This window comes from Rhinopithecus bieti, unplaced genomic scaffold, assembly GCF_001698545.2.
Source record: "Rhinopithecus bieti isolate Rb0 unplaced genomic scaffold, ASM169854v2 scaffold_47707, whole genome shotgun sequence".
In the NCBI taxonomy this organism is placed as follows: Eukaryota; Metazoa; Chordata; class Mammalia; order Primates; family Cercopithecidae; genus Rhinopithecus; species Rhinopithecus bieti.
In genome coordinates, this window is record NW_016819117.1 from 1,028,737 (window position 1) to 1,043,454 (window position 14,718).

The 14,718-nt window shown below is 53.7% G+C and overlaps 1 protein-coding gene across 5 annotated transcripts in view; it reads right to left on the reverse strand.

The window, feature by feature from the left end:
* IFT140 (intraflagellar transport 140) overlaps nucleotides 1-14,718 on the reverse strand; it is a 113,163-nt gene that overhangs the window by 52,231 nt on the left and 46,214 nt on the right. For all 5 annotated transcript variants that reach the window (XM_017858307.1, XM_017858301.1, XM_017858302.1 and 2 more), the window contains 5 exons: nucleotides 13,211-13,328; nucleotides 10,870-11,000; nucleotides 8,688-8,853; nucleotides 6,711-6,842; nucleotides 2,475-2,674 (listed from right to left, as the gene is read on the reverse strand). In XM_017858307.1, coding sequence (XP_017713796.1) covers nucleotides 2,475-2,674; nucleotides 6,711-6,842; nucleotides 8,688-8,853; nucleotides 10,870-11,000; nucleotides 13,211-13,328 — 747 coding nt within the window. The remainder of the gene's footprint in view (nucleotides 1-2,474; nucleotides 2,675-6,710; nucleotides 6,843-8,687; nucleotides 8,854-10,869; nucleotides 11,001-13,210; nucleotides 13,329-14,718) is intronic.

Sequence of the window (14,718 nt, forward strand, 5' to 3'; positions counted from 1 at the left end):
AAAAATTCACAACATTCCTTGAGTGAGTCAGAATCTATAGCCAGCTAGTGATGGTTTCAGACAGAATCGTGTTCGTGCCTGTTTTGCTCGATTCCTTTCCTAAGTTAAATAAATGCGAGTCTCTGAACTCTGTCTATAACTTGTGTTCTATCCATCTATACTGCAACATGGCTGCAAAACATTTGATCCACTTTTCTGTGATTTTTTGGGGGCTCACACTAAGAGTCAAAACGACCTTTTCAGAGACCCCGTAGGCATACACACCCTTATCCACACTTCTGTTCAACCAAGTCTCCAAAGCCCAAGTCCTTACAGACTCTCTGATCAACAACTGGTAGAATAAAAGCGAAGGAGTCTATTTGCTTAAAAACCTTCAGCCAGGCTGGGCGTGATGGCTCACACCTGTAATCCAGCACTTTGGGAGACCAAGGCGGGTGGATCATGAGGTCAGGAGTTCGAGATCAGCCTGGTCAACATAGTGAAACCCTGTCTCTACTGAAAATATGAAAAAAAATTAGCCAGGCATGGTGGTGGGCGCCTGTAGTCCCAGCTACTCGGGAGGCTGAGGCAGGAAAATCGCTTGAACCCAGGAGGTGGAGCTTGCAGTGAGCCAAGATCACGTCACTACACTCCAGCCTGGGCGACGGAGAGAGACTCTGTCTCAAAAAACAAAAACAAAAACAAGAAACCTTCAGCCTATCTTTAGTGAAATGCTTGGTGGGCTACAAAATGCCTGCACGATGCTGCACTGGGTCCAAACAACCCCGTGTCCTAAATCTGTTAAGAGAGGAACAAGCCATAAGTCCTTGAGTTGGACAGAAAACATCTAACATCTGCATCTCAGGGGTCAAAACTGGCCCACACTCCCCAGAACCCAGAACCCAAGGCTGCCTGGCCACACTGCAACCAGGGCTGCAACCACAGTCCTGGTGGCTAGCCTGGTGCCTCCTCTGCCTGGGTGCGGCACTGCTTGGCCCCATGGCCACCTGAAGGCAGAGCTCCCTGCTGGCATCGGCCGGAAGGAGAAACTGCTGCGACGTGTACGGTCGGGGCCGGGCCGCCAGGCTACCCGCTGCTAATATAAATGTTTAGTTTGGCTGCTTCTGGCCTTCTAGCGAGCTGAGGGGATCAGTTTGGATTTTGAGGACCATATTGCTTCAGGAACTGGTCTTCAACTGATAAAGACTGGAAAGCGTTTACGGACTGGCTGTCTACGACACACTTAGCACACAGCGTGGAGATCCCAGCTTCACGTCCACGGCACACACTAGCATGATAATTGGCTTTTATCTTCCCCTGCTCAACTTTTTTTCTGACAAGGAATTTTTATTTCCAATCATATGCTGAAATTAATTGTTTTTTTGTTTTGTTTTGTTTTCTTCTGGACGGAGTCTCACTCTGTCACCTGGGCTGGAGTACAGTGGCGTGATCTTGGCTCACGGCAACCTTCACCTCCCAGGTTCAAGCAATTCTCCTGCCTCAGCCTTCTGAGTAGCTGGGACTTCAGGAACACATCACAACTGTCTGGCTACTTTTTGTATTTTTAGTAGAGATGGGGTTTCTCCGTGTTGGTCAGGCTGGTCTCGAACTCCCGACCTCAGGTGATTTGCCTGCCTCAGCCTCCCAAAGTGCTGGGATTACAGGCGTGAGCCACTGCGCCTGGCCACATTGAAGGTGTAAACTGGCCACAGGGTCAATTATGGTCTGCGACTACCTTTATATTAAGTGAAAGCAATCAAGGAGGGCCGGGCGGTGCTGCTCAGCCTGTCTGGTACATGTGCAAACTGGAAAGAGCTCATCTGCACAGCTAGTGTGGAGGGTCTGGCATGGGGAATGAAGGATTGGCCATGCTGCTTTAGGACAGTGGGCCAGGGTCCTGCGCCCTCTCACACACCTGTGTGACAGGCATCGTCACGGCACATCGACGGAGGGCTTGCTCCAGGCAACCTAAGGCCACACCTTCTTTTACCTGTTTAGTTTCCTTCTTTGATTTTCTACCCTTTGGACATTAAGATCTGTGAAATGCTCTCGTGAAGATGAAAGGATTTCTAGATTCTCTGCAGAATGAAGAAGGTGCTTGCAGACAGCTCTTGATTGACAACCTCTTTCAGAGCAATTTTAATTGTGTTTCCACCTGGCTGTTTTTAGTGTTTACTTGTCCAAACTTCTGTTTAAGAGCAATTATTCCCAAAGGGATGGGTATTACAGATGTTTAGGAATGGCAGAACTTTCCACTAGGAAGCAACTAAATAACCCGAGAGGCTCCCAGCGCCACAGAGGCTGAGAGCTTCCCACGTGGCACCCGCAAGCTGGACAGCATTTCATCGAGTGGGAAGATGATGAAATACACCACGACGCACTCACGAGGAGTTAACTATTTCAACAGGCGAACCAAGAAGGAAGACGTGGAAAAAGGAAAGAGCCGTGAGCACGCGCCATCTCCCGACATCCCGGTGGGCTCCCGGGATCCTCACCTTTTGATGAGCTTGATGGATTTGAAGGCTTCGTCCATGTCTCCGATGGTGACGAAGAAGCTGAAGTGGAGCATGGCGTCCCGGGTGGCCTTGTCGCAGTCCTCCAGCCCCACGAAGTCTCGCAGGGGTCTCCTGGACACCATCTGAGGGATGTGGTGGCACCCAGGCTCCACCTCCTCTTCTCTGTCTGCTTCTTCTGGCTAAATGACAAAGGACCCAGGTGTTTGTTAACTCATATGTAGAGCTGAAGCCCTCGCCCAGATCTCGTCCTCTACATTTAGCTCCGCTATGGGGGAGAAATCTCCCCGCAGACAGACACAGATATTTAGGAACAGGTCAAGTCCCTGCCAGATGCACTGAAAACCTTTAGGGTCACCGGCAATGGTCAGAGCTTTTGGCTCTGGCTTCAGATAATGGGTAAGCAAAGGCTGCCCGTGCATGAATTTGTTTTTTAAATTCTCTTAAAATTAAGTAACAGGAGCATGATTTCAGGTAGAATTTTCCAAAACAATAACCTGGACTGGCTGTGTACCCTCTATGGGTGTTTTTCAGGAGAGCCCTCAGCCTGGGCAGTGAGGCCCTACATGGCCCAGGGGAGGACGCGGCTGTGGGCCCAGTGTCCTGGGCAGTGAGGCCCTGCATGGCCCAGGGGAGGATGCGGCTGTGGGCCCAGTGTCCTGGGCAGTGAGGCCCTGCATGGCCCGGGGGGGACGCGGCTGTGGGCCCAGTGTCCTGGGCAGTGAGGCCCTGCATGGCCCGGGGGGGATGTGGCTGTGGGCCCAGTGTGGGAGCACACTGCTACGGCTTGCTGGAGCCCCATCCTCGCCTGAGCATCTTCTCATACCCAGTTTCTGGAAATCGGCGCTCCCGAGGGACCGCTGCCCCTCCACAAGCCCCTCCAACTGCTTGCCTCGTCTTTAATCATGGGTCCCTTCCTCCGTGAGGCAGGGACTCCGCACGCTCTCTCTGGGCCCTAGCCCTGCCCCTCATCTGGGTCCCATTTCTCTGAGAGCACACGCACTCCCCTGCGTGAAATGGATCACGACACAGCCTTCTTGGGTCAGGCCTCCCTGGTCTTGTATCTGCTGCTATTGTGTGACTTCCTGAAGGGTGACTCCAGCCACCTGCCTCCCCAGCTCTGCTCCCATCAGCTCACTGCTCCCACAGAAGCTGACCTGCAGCCCCGGTGAGTAGGCCTCACAGGCGAGGTGGCACTTGGCCTGGGTCTCAAAGAAGTCTGGGGGATTTGTCAGACCCAGTTGTGATGGGGAGCCCCTTATTGGCACAGTGCAGAGCATAAGCAAAGGCCCTGAGGCCCCACAGAGAGGCGCTGGAGTGGAGGGCCTGAGGATGGATGTGACAGGCCCATCTGCAGAGTGCTGAGTGCCAAAGGGTTTGGACTGCTTCTGCATTGAGTGGAAACTATCCGAAAATGTACACGCACAAAAACAACAGGGAATTCCTGCCTGCTGTGGTTTAATAAACTGCAAGGAAGTGCCCTCACCTCTGATAACAATGTCAGCTTGGTGTGGACCGAATGGGTACCCAATTCACTGTGTGAATGTGAATTCTCATCATTCACTATGTCCTGCTCACAGCTCTGTGAGGGACGGACTGTCAATCCCATGTCACAGCTGACCAGTCACACGGTGTAGGGGCAGGGTCCTAAGAGCTGCTGGACCCGGATCCACCCTCATACCTTGGAGAAACTAGGCTAAGCCATTTGAAAACGTGAACAATGGCAGCATTAATAGACCAAAGACCTCATGGCTAGTCCTCACTTGAAAGTGAGACTCGAAAGGCTGAGTTACGGAAACTCCCTCTATTACAAATGTTGGTAAACTAAGTTCTTCCTGTGTCCCACACAACAGAGGAAAGAGCTGCTGTGTCACATGTCCCAGCCATGACCACAGCTGGCGGGCTCCTGACGAGCTTTGCTAGGTGAGGGGCGTCCGGCTCAAATAAAGACAGCTGACGCTGAGTGTCTCAGGCTTCCGACAGACCTCGGTAAAGTGAACATGCAAGCTAAGCAGAAGGCATCAGTGCACAGACAATTGTACGGAAAATAAGGGAAGAAAAGGACCTCAGGAAAACAACCTGGGGAAGCAAGCGACACACAACCTGGGTGTCTGTACTTACGACTGCGTCATACACGCCTGCTCTCTGGAACAACAACTACGAGGAGCGGACGCATGCACGAAGGTGAGAAACGAGAGAGAAAAGAACAGATGTGTGAGTGCATGCAAGACAGAAATGTCACCATGCAAAATTAAGGGAGAAAAACTCAACAGAAATAATGTAAAACATTGTTACCACTTTGAGTTCTGAAATCAAAGAGAAATCAAAGCACATAAGAAACGTAAAGCCAGCATGGAACTTGGAGGAACGCCAATCTGGTGACACTTGTCTATTAAAATACAGGAATTAAGGAAACATGCATTGACAGAGCAGGGAGCCCTCAATTTGGCAAATCACACGATGCTTTCCCAGTCTTCATAAAGCTAGACTGCCTCCACCGCAGGGAGCAGTGTGACGCACAAACCAGCACCATGCCAGTCTCTGCTGGCTGTGCAGCCTGGCTCTACTTGGTGACTGGGAACACGGCCGCCAACCGCAACCAGGTTCGCATTTGTGTGAATGCTGTTAATCCATCACTGCACACAAGGTTCCAGCAGAGCCTGAGGACCAGAGGCCAGCACACACCTGCTCATGTCATTGTCACAAGTTAGGCAGTGCCCCACTCCACCACCACCGTGTCCTTTATGCCAGGTCCTATGAAGGTGAACACCAGCTCGGGGGTGTGCGTGGAGCTGGTGCGCCTGTGGTCCACCGTGGTGGCTGCTGGTGCAGTAGCATCTGTGTTGGCTTCTGTGGCCATGCAGGGCTGCCTGTCCTTCCCCTTCCTGGAATGTCCCTCTGGGGTCTATGCTCCCTCTGTCCCAGTTTAAATGCTCCCTTGACCCACCTTGGGTTCTAAAAGTAACACAGGCTTACTGAAGAAAACTGGAAAAGTACAGAGTTCATTCTCAACGTTGATAAGCCACTGTATGTGAAAATCCAAAAGCAATCCAGGTCAGAGTCTACACAGTTTAGTCCTTCCTCTGATGTGACAGTGAACAGGAAGTGGTAGGGAAGACTCTGTACATGTTTGCTGAAGGAGTGTCTCTAACAGGAGAGAAGCTTCCACGTTTCATGGAAATAAAAGCAGCAGCAGCAGCTGGTGGCATGCTAGGTCCTGAAAGGTGGGAGCTGGTGGCCCCCAGCCTCCCGCCTGCAGAACCCCTCGGGGGGCTCATAGGCTGGCGCCAGCTGGGACGTGAGTCTGAGCCTTAGGTCAGCCAGGCTCCACTCTGAAAACTCCCCACACGTGACTCGGGATGCTCCCAGAGGCTGAGAACAACAGGTCAGTGAAGAGAGGGGAGCAGCTCCCTGAGAGTCAGGCGCAGGCACTCCACCCACTGGGCCTCAGACGCTCCCGGGGCCCGTGCGGGCTGCTCTTCTGCAGAGAAGCTGCACATCCTTTGATCAGCATCCCTTTCAGAAGCAGAGAACGTGTCAGGTCCAAAAGGGACCTTGGAGACATGGGGACCAAGCCGCAGAGAAGTAACTTGTTCAAAAGAACCTATTGGGGTGTGTGTACTGATGACGATCCCATTCTCTCAATAATTTAAAAACATGTCCATGCATGAGTCACACACGGATGGGCGTCCAGAAGCCAGAACCCCACTGAAAGGAGCCACCAGCCTGCCCACAATGGCCGCCTCCAGGCTGGGATTATGGAGATTTGTACTGTTTGGGTCTTTACTTCATTCTTTGTAGTTCCTAAGATCCCTACAGTCAATGTAGAAATGGGTGATTTTAAGAAAGCAGCTAGAATTTTAGAAAGACGGAAAAGCTAAAAGGTGTTGAGCATTCAGGGAAAAGGCAAGGGGGAAGGGTGCAGAGTCCTGAGTCCTGAGTCCTGAGCAAGAGCTCCTTCACCTGGAGATACCACTCATCAGCATGACTTCTCTCTATCCTCAGAGCAAAACCACTTTCAATTTCCCAACAGACCACAGTGTTTGCTGGAATTTCAGGTGACAAGTTAGACTGGATGGCTGACCTTGTCTACGGAGAGGGAAGCCTGGAAGAGCCGCGAGGCCTAAGTCACATTTCAGCTCCCTGGGACACTTGCAAGAGCCCAGCCAGGGAAGGGAGAGATCAGAAGATACCTGCGCAGATGTTGCGGCTTCGTACCTTCCTTGTGAAGTGGTAGTAAGGCACTTCCATCCCCAGGAGACTGTGGGAGGCGGCAGGCCGGGGGAAGCGCTCATGAAGCAGGAAGCCATGCTCTTCGGAAATGAAGAAGGACAGGATCAAAACATCTGCCTAGTAGAGAAAGAAAAGTACTGTTCTGTTTTTTTTTCTGAACTTACATAAATTTCTGGGGTACAAGTGCCATTTTGCTACATGTACTGCGTCACGGTGGAGTCGGGTGCTCTGCTCAGATGATACTATCTTTTATCTGTTCCAGCTGGGAAAACCAACATGTCTACTGGAAGGACGCGCCTCGTCCAGTTTGCGACCACTGGACGCTCCCGGGTGACTGTTTTTCTTGCAGCAAAGGCTCATCATTCCCACCCTGAATTGGTGACTGCAACTCAAAAGAGCTTTCATGGTATAAAAGTTCTCCCCCTTTGGCTGCTTTACTCTGATTTAAACATCAATAGTGGCAGGCTGGGCGTGGTGGCTCACACCTGTAACCCCAGCACTTTGGGAGGCTGAGGTGGGTGGACCACTTGAGGTCAGGAGTTTGAGACCATCCTGGTCAACATGGTGAAATCCTGTCTCTACTAAAAACACAAAAATTAGCCGGGCATGGTGGCAGGCGCCTGTAGTCCCAGCTACTCGGGAGGCTGAGGCAGGAGGATAGCTTGAATTTGGGAGGCAGAGGTTGCGTGAGCCAAGATTGCGCCACTGCACCCCAGCCTGGGTGACAGAGTGAGACTCCGTCTCAAAATAAATAAAAAATCAACAGTGGCACCACCAACAAAGAGCCTGCTTTCGAGGAACAGGGAACAGGCAACACAGAAACCACATGCTCTGTGGGTTGCTGCACAGAAGCAGAACAAGCAACATTAGGACATGTGCCCATACTTGCAGCTGCTCTGGACAGGAAACCAGAAGACGTGAAGGGAAGGCAAAGCCCTTCCTTGCTACCTGGTGTGAGTTTAGCCAAGGGCGCATCACCACAGAGCAGACAAAGAGTCCTAGGATCAAACTGCCAGGAGACTGCCCTGCCACACCTTCATCTTCCCCAGGTGCCAGCCCACCCATTCTCCTGACTGCCCAGGTCACCCCACAGCCTCTGTTTTGAAGTGGCGCCTCTGGCAATGTCTTCCTCTCCCCACTCTGGTGGTAGAGATGCCACCTGGACATGTCCTCCCAACTCAGTGCCTCAGAACCAAGGGTGGATTTGCTTCTGAACTCAGGGTAGCAACACTGACTGCAGATAATTCTTTTTTTTTTTCTCCTTTTGAGATGGAGTCTCCCTCTGTCACCCAGGCGGAGTGCAGTGGTGCGATCCCGGCTCACTCTGCCTGGGAGGCGGAGGTTGCAGTGAGCTGAGATAGCATCACTGTACTCCAATCTGGGCGACAGAGAGAGACTCAAAAAACAAACAAAACAAACAAACAAACAAACAAACAAAGATTTCTTTCCTAGAGAGAGAATCACATGTAGCAGTCAAGACAACAAGATAACCAAAAAAATGCCATTCAGGTCAGAGTCAGACAGTAAGTGTGGAGCTGGCCCATGGGCATAAACCTCAATGAGGAAACACCACACACTGTGGCTTCTCTGCATAGCTCAAAACAGACCTAGCAATGGCAGCTCCAAAGAGGGTGGTGTTGGGGTTACAGTGATGCTGCCGTCAGTGGGAGCCATGAGGCAAATGCTCTACTCCACATGAACAAATTTTCAGGACCCCTTTCCCAGACCCCATGCTAGGAAGAAGTTTTAAATGAACTCTTAGTACTCTTTTTTAGAGACGAGGGTCTCAATATGTTGCCCAGGCTGGTCTCGAACTCCTGGGCTCAAGCGATCTCTCCTGCCTTGGCCTCCCACAGTGCTGGGATCACAGGCGTGAGCCACCGTGGCCGACCCATGAAGGTTTTCAGTCTGGCAAACGGCCACTGAGCGTGTCTCAACTCCAATACAACAGGCAGAGCATACCGCAGGGCCAGCGCGCCCATCACGGAGCTGCCCATCTGCAGACTGAGGCTGGGAGCCCAGCGTCTCCTGCACGGCTTCACACACAAACAGCCGGGGCTCGCTCTGGTCCCAGAAGTGGTTCACGGGGACATAATTTTTCAGTCCCTCATCCGCAAAGAGGTGGCTCCTAAAAGACAAAGGAAGACCCGTCTCAACCCCGAGGAGGGCACTCCTGCTACCAGTCTCCCTCCCACACACATTCCCCAGGCCTCCAGGTGCTGCCCCAGACCATGGAGTCCACACGCTCAGCTCTGGGGGAACCCTTGGGGCCTCACTGCCATGGGCCCTACTGGAACGTGTTCTCAGATTTTAACAACTGGGCTAAGGGTCCAAGCAAAGCCGGGTTTGAAAGGACCACAGAAAGATGACGCTTTGATTCCAGAGGCCTTATGGGGGGCCCAGAAGAATCCCCAAAGCAAAAGGGACCCTTTTCCTTTTCCAGGACCAACAGGCCAACCTCGAGGTGGGATGGCATCCCTGGTGGGCAGGGTCGACGCTTTGGCTCCGTGGTCATGCCAGGTTCCTGGTCCCCACCGGTCCCTGTGCTGTGCTGCCCCTTGTACCCAGGTCCCTCCCATCTCTAAAGTTCCATGTTGGATGGGTCCAGAACTCAACAAAATGCTGTGGGGAAACACAGTGACGTGCCGGCAGAGGACACAGAAGGTCTCGAGAGAGCAGGTGCCCAAGGAGAGGAGGCCTACGAGCCTCATTCACCGCCCTGAGGGCGTGACAAGCCCAGGCTGCGGAGTGGGACCCTGCCAGGCAGGACGACCCACAGTGGCTACAGAAAGACAGGACCCGGTGCTGCACAACATGCATATCCCGCAGGAAGCTGCTGCACCCAACAATGGAGGTACCCTCACAGCCACATTCGGCACCAGTGCAGAGCAGAGGAGAAAGCAGGGCAGAGGAGTGAGTGCCATGATCCAGATGAGGCAGCTCTGAGGCCCGCAGACCCCGGGGACATAAGCTGGTTCCCGTGAGGCGAAACCAGGCTGGCACAGGACAGGAACGGACATAAGGAAGGGGGCAAGATTTGAATGCCCTCAGAGGCTCCCACAGCTCCCACGGGAAGCCATGCATGGCAGGTGCAGAGTCGAGAGGGAAAAGCATGAATGAAAAGACATTTTGGTATGGGAAAAGCTGCAGACCTGGGTGACAGGCAGTGGGGACTAGAGGAAAGGTTCAAGGAGCAGCCCAAGAACAGTGGCAGCAGGGGGAGAGCTGGCACTTGGCCGAGTCAGGCGTCATCGTCTGAGGCGGGAGAATAGGGCCTGCACTCGGTGAGCTGTGAAGATGGAGAGTTCCACAGGCAGTCACCAGCAGAGGGATGAAATGAGGCCACCAGGTGAAAGAAGGTTCCAGAACTGTATCTGAGGAGGAAGGTGTGTGGGAGAGAGAGGCAGGGGGAATCCAGGGGGGCTGGACAGAAGGGGTGTGTCTGAGGGTGGTCAAGTAATGGAAGAGGGGAAAAAAGAGAAAACCAGCCCGGAGCCCAGCTGTGTAATTGCTCTGCTCCTCTGTGAGCGTATGCAGGCCCCAGGGCACCCGTCCTGCTTTCGTGCCCTGCGGGCCTGGCTCACACAGGTCGGCAGGCTCAGCTCCACAGCCCACTTTTCTTTCGCGCCTCACTTTGTGCAGAATCAGCCATGAACTAACTGTGAGTGAACTATCATCAACACTCAAAGTTCTCCAAACGCGCACTCAGTCACAGAAGGAACTCCAGATACAGTGAAGACAGACAATTATTCTCTCTAGAAGTACGTTCTTTAAACAGGCAAATGCCCCAACATCAGAGGTGCGGATGTCCCCCAACATCAGAGACGCAGATGGGTCTGAGGCCACCCCATTCTCTCCCTGCAGTGACTCCTGGGCCACTTCTACAGACGCCCGGCCAGAGCCCTTCCAGAAGTTACAGTTTCCACTCAGCTAACTCCAGAACCTTCCACCTGGAGGACAAAGACTAAGGACTCAAATCTACCCACTGCCCAAGTGTGCTTCTGTTTTCCTCTTTCTTTTTCCCACTGGTGCCTGCTGGGGCCTTATGAAGTGTGGCACGTACCTTAACAACAACCCACCCAGAAGCTGAGAAGTAACTGAACATCATTTTTTCCAACAAAATCCTCCTGAACCACAATCTTACTTATGAGTCTCTTGCTCATTAAAGGACAGTGTCTCTCTCCGATCAATTTGTCCAGTCTTGAAGTCAAAGATGGTCACTGTGTCCATTTCAACATCATAGAAGCAGATTTTGGAATCGGGGCTGTTGTCAGCCTAGAAGAGAAAACCAGAAAGCTCATGGCGCCTGCCCGGACCAGCGGGCTTGTGGACTATGCCAGGGGGCCGACGCAGCACATGTCAAGAGAAACGCACCCAGCGTCACCAAGTCCACAGGCCGCTCAGCTTCCAAGCACTAGCATGCTTTCAGCATTTGCAGTTTGCTGGTTTTGGTGTTTTTTGAGACAGGGTCTCGCTCTGTTGCCCAGGTTGGAGCGCAGTGGTGAGATCATGGTTCACTGCAGCCTCGAATTCCTGGGCTCAAGAGATCCTCCCCCCTCAGCCTTCCAAGTAGCTGGGACTACAGGCATGTGCCACTGTGCCCAGCTAATTTTAAAATATTTTTGTAGGGATGAGGTCTTGCTATGTTGCCCAGGCTGGTCTTGAACTCCTGGGCTCGAGTGATCCTCCCACCTCAGCCTCCCTAGCAGCTGGGATTGCAGGTGCGCGATCACTGTTCCCGGCTGAAACTCCTTGATTACAGCTGAACTTTTCCACTGTTTCCTTCTGCCACGGTCGAGTAGGCCCCTTGCTCCAGCCCCTGCCTCATCCCAGCCACCTCCGGGACCCTGTGCTTGCCCTCTCTTTCAGGTCTTCCCCAGCCCCGTGCTCTCCCCTGTGGCACCCCCGGGACCCTGTGCTTGCCCTCTCTTTCAGGTCTTCCCCAGCCCCGTGCTCTCCCCTGTGGCGCCCCCGGGACCCTGTGCTTGCCCTCTCTTTCAGGTCTTCCCCAGCCCCGTGCTCTCCCCTGTGGCACCCCCGGGACCATGTGCTTGCCTCTCTTTCAGGTCTTCCCATCAGTGTGGACCCCTCAGAGCGCACCCTTGACCTTTTTGAGGCTCCTGGCTGCCTCCTTCTCCCATTGGCCCCACCGCCCTGGCGGCACCTGCTCACCTGGCTTCCCAGGCCCCATCTGGGTACTCAGGGCCATAGTGGCCACCGTTTTTCCTCCTTGGGGACATCCTCTCGCCTGTCCCTGTGCTCCACCTGCAGCCCTGGCTCTCCCTTCTGACCGGGTGTGGGACTGCCCACTGGCTGCCTCCCAGGCACCTGCCCTTCTGCTCATCCACCTTCGCTGCAAACGTTTCCTTTCCCACCTGGCTGCAAGGGTTAGAAACACCTTCTGCAGTCCTGTCCTGCCCTACCCCTCGGCCAGTCCATCGCCAAGCCCCACTGTGGCTGCTTGAGCCCTCCAGTGGCTGCCACAGGGACCAAATAGGCATCTGCACCCACCAACCCCTTGATCCATCTTCTAGAAACAATCCTCTAGAAATATGATATTGACGTTATCCTCATCCTTCTGCCCTGAGGTCAAAGTCAGCTCCCACCTGCGCCAGCCGCGGCCCTGCCCTTCACCACGAGTGCAGACCCTTGATGAGGACAGCCTTTGCCAACGCAGGCCTCTGCCGTCTGCTCTCTGCTGTCCCCACCTGTCCTCACTTGCTCACTCTTGCCTCAACCTTGGCTGGGCTGTCACCCCCTCAGCAGGCCATAGCAGTGCAATGCTGTGCAGTTCCACACCCTCCAAGCACACATGCCTCCTGCCCTGCTCATCCGCAGGTGGCGGGTGGGGTCCTTGTGCATACCTGAGCACCTCTGTGTCCACGGTGCCTAGCAAAGTGTCTGGCCCACAGCAGGAGACCAGTTATGGCCCTTGAACGAGCGAATGAACAAGGGAACCGGCACCAGCAGAAGGGAAGGAACCAGGGAAGGAACCAACCGGCTCCAAACAGCTTGCCATGCCCTGCCACCCCTGCCAGACCCTTCCACATGGCTGCCACCGGCCCCCTCGCACACCAACATCACCATGCCACTCTGAGCAGGATGCCTGAGGACTCTCTGACAGTCCTGTCCCTCCTCTCATGACAAAGAGAACTGAGTGGGATGAAGGCAGGGATGAAGAGGAAGCAAGCAACTCTCCGATGAGGAAACGACTGTTACAATGAAGGAAGACTTGGAGAAAGGCAGTGGACAGAAGGTGGCAGGTAGGGGAGGGACAGAGGCTGGGTGAGGACCATGCTGGGGAGGTCCCCGGAGAAGGTGGGAGGGAGAGACCCGGGGAGAGGAGGGAAAGAGGGTGGGGCTGAACAGAACATGGGACAGGAAGACCCACGCAGGAGGAGAGAGGCACGAGCAGGCAGGAGGCCCAGCCTGGGAGGACAGCGGTGAGGCGGCGGAGTGGGTGAGTGGACAAGGGGCGGCCTCACCTTGCTCAGGAGGATACTGATGGTGCTCCCGCTGCTGCTGCACCGCAGAGAAGCGATGCCCCCCGCCCCAGGGACCAGCTCTGCCAGGCTCCTGCAGCTGCAGTGTGCTTTGGCCTCTCTGCAGGGAGGAAGAGGGACCTCAGTGCCCGCCAGAGGCCCAGTTCCCGATTCTCCGCCCGTCCTGAAACCTCTGTTCACCGGCTGAGTGCTGCACAGCTCCTCGGCTGCTTCTCACCCTGGGTGGCACGTGGGCACCATGAGGTGGAGCAAACGCAAAACACAGGGTGAGTTCTTCCACCTCAGGTGCTCTTATGGACAAATATGAATACGAGTGCTTCCCCCTTCCTCTTGTTCCAGTAGCTTATTAAAAATGCTGTTCTAGGCTGGGCGTGGGGGCTCATGCCTGTAACCTCAGCACTTTGGGAGGCTGAGGCAGGCGGATTACTTGAGGATTGAACCCAGGAGGCGGAGGTTGCAGTGAACCGAGATCATGTCACTGCACTCCAGCCCGGGAGACAGAGAGACTCCATCTCAAAAACAAAAAACAAAACAACACAAAACAACGCTGCTGTACGCCGTTCTATACGTGGAATCTGTGCCTTATGCTCTATTGTGGCGATTTTTCATAGCACGTGGGGACTGCTTCATCACCCTCTGTGACAGCTGCACAGTTTCCCATCATAGGGACACACTGAGCTAGTTAACTCGTCCCCTGCCAGTGACATTTAGTTGTTTCTAGTTTGTTGCTGACATAATCAATACAAAGTATGTAGTGTTAGCTCATTGTTATTTTAAAAAATTTTATTTGCACGTCCTCAGTTCTTCCCTAATGTCTCCTTCCTGTCCCAGGATCCCATCCCAGATTCCATGTGACACTCAGTGGCCGTGGCCGCATAGGTGTCTCTCAGTTGTAAGTTTCTCAGATTCCCCTGTGTCTGAGGAGTGCTGGTCAGGGTCACTGCAGGCCGCCCTCCACTGGGATCTGCCTGGTGCTCCTCTCACTAGACTGCGACTCTGGGTGTTTGGGAGGATGACACAGAGGTGAGGTGCCCTTTGCATCAGGTCATGTCAGGGGTACACGCTGTCTACCACTGTTGATGCTGACCTGGTCACCTGGCAGGGGAGTCTGTCAGCTTCTCCACTGTGGAGTCCTTCCCATCCCGTCCTGTGTCCTCTCCACTGTGGAGTCAGCCCGTTCCTATACTGTGCTCTCTGCATGGGACTCACGAAGCACCAGCCACCCTTGAGGAGTGGGGAGTCCTGGCTTGTCCCACTCACGAGGGTGGAGAGGCCACAGAAATCATGTGGAATTCTTTTCTATGGGAGATCTGTCTCTTCTCCCCTGTTTATTGACTTACTCATATCATTCGGACTCACACATATTTATTTTTTTACTTTGGGATATAATTCAGTGCTTTTTTTCTTTCTTCCTTCCTTCCTTCCTCTCTCCCTCCCTCCTTCCTTCCTTCCTCCCTCCTCCCCTCCCCTTCCCTCCCCCCTCCCTCCTT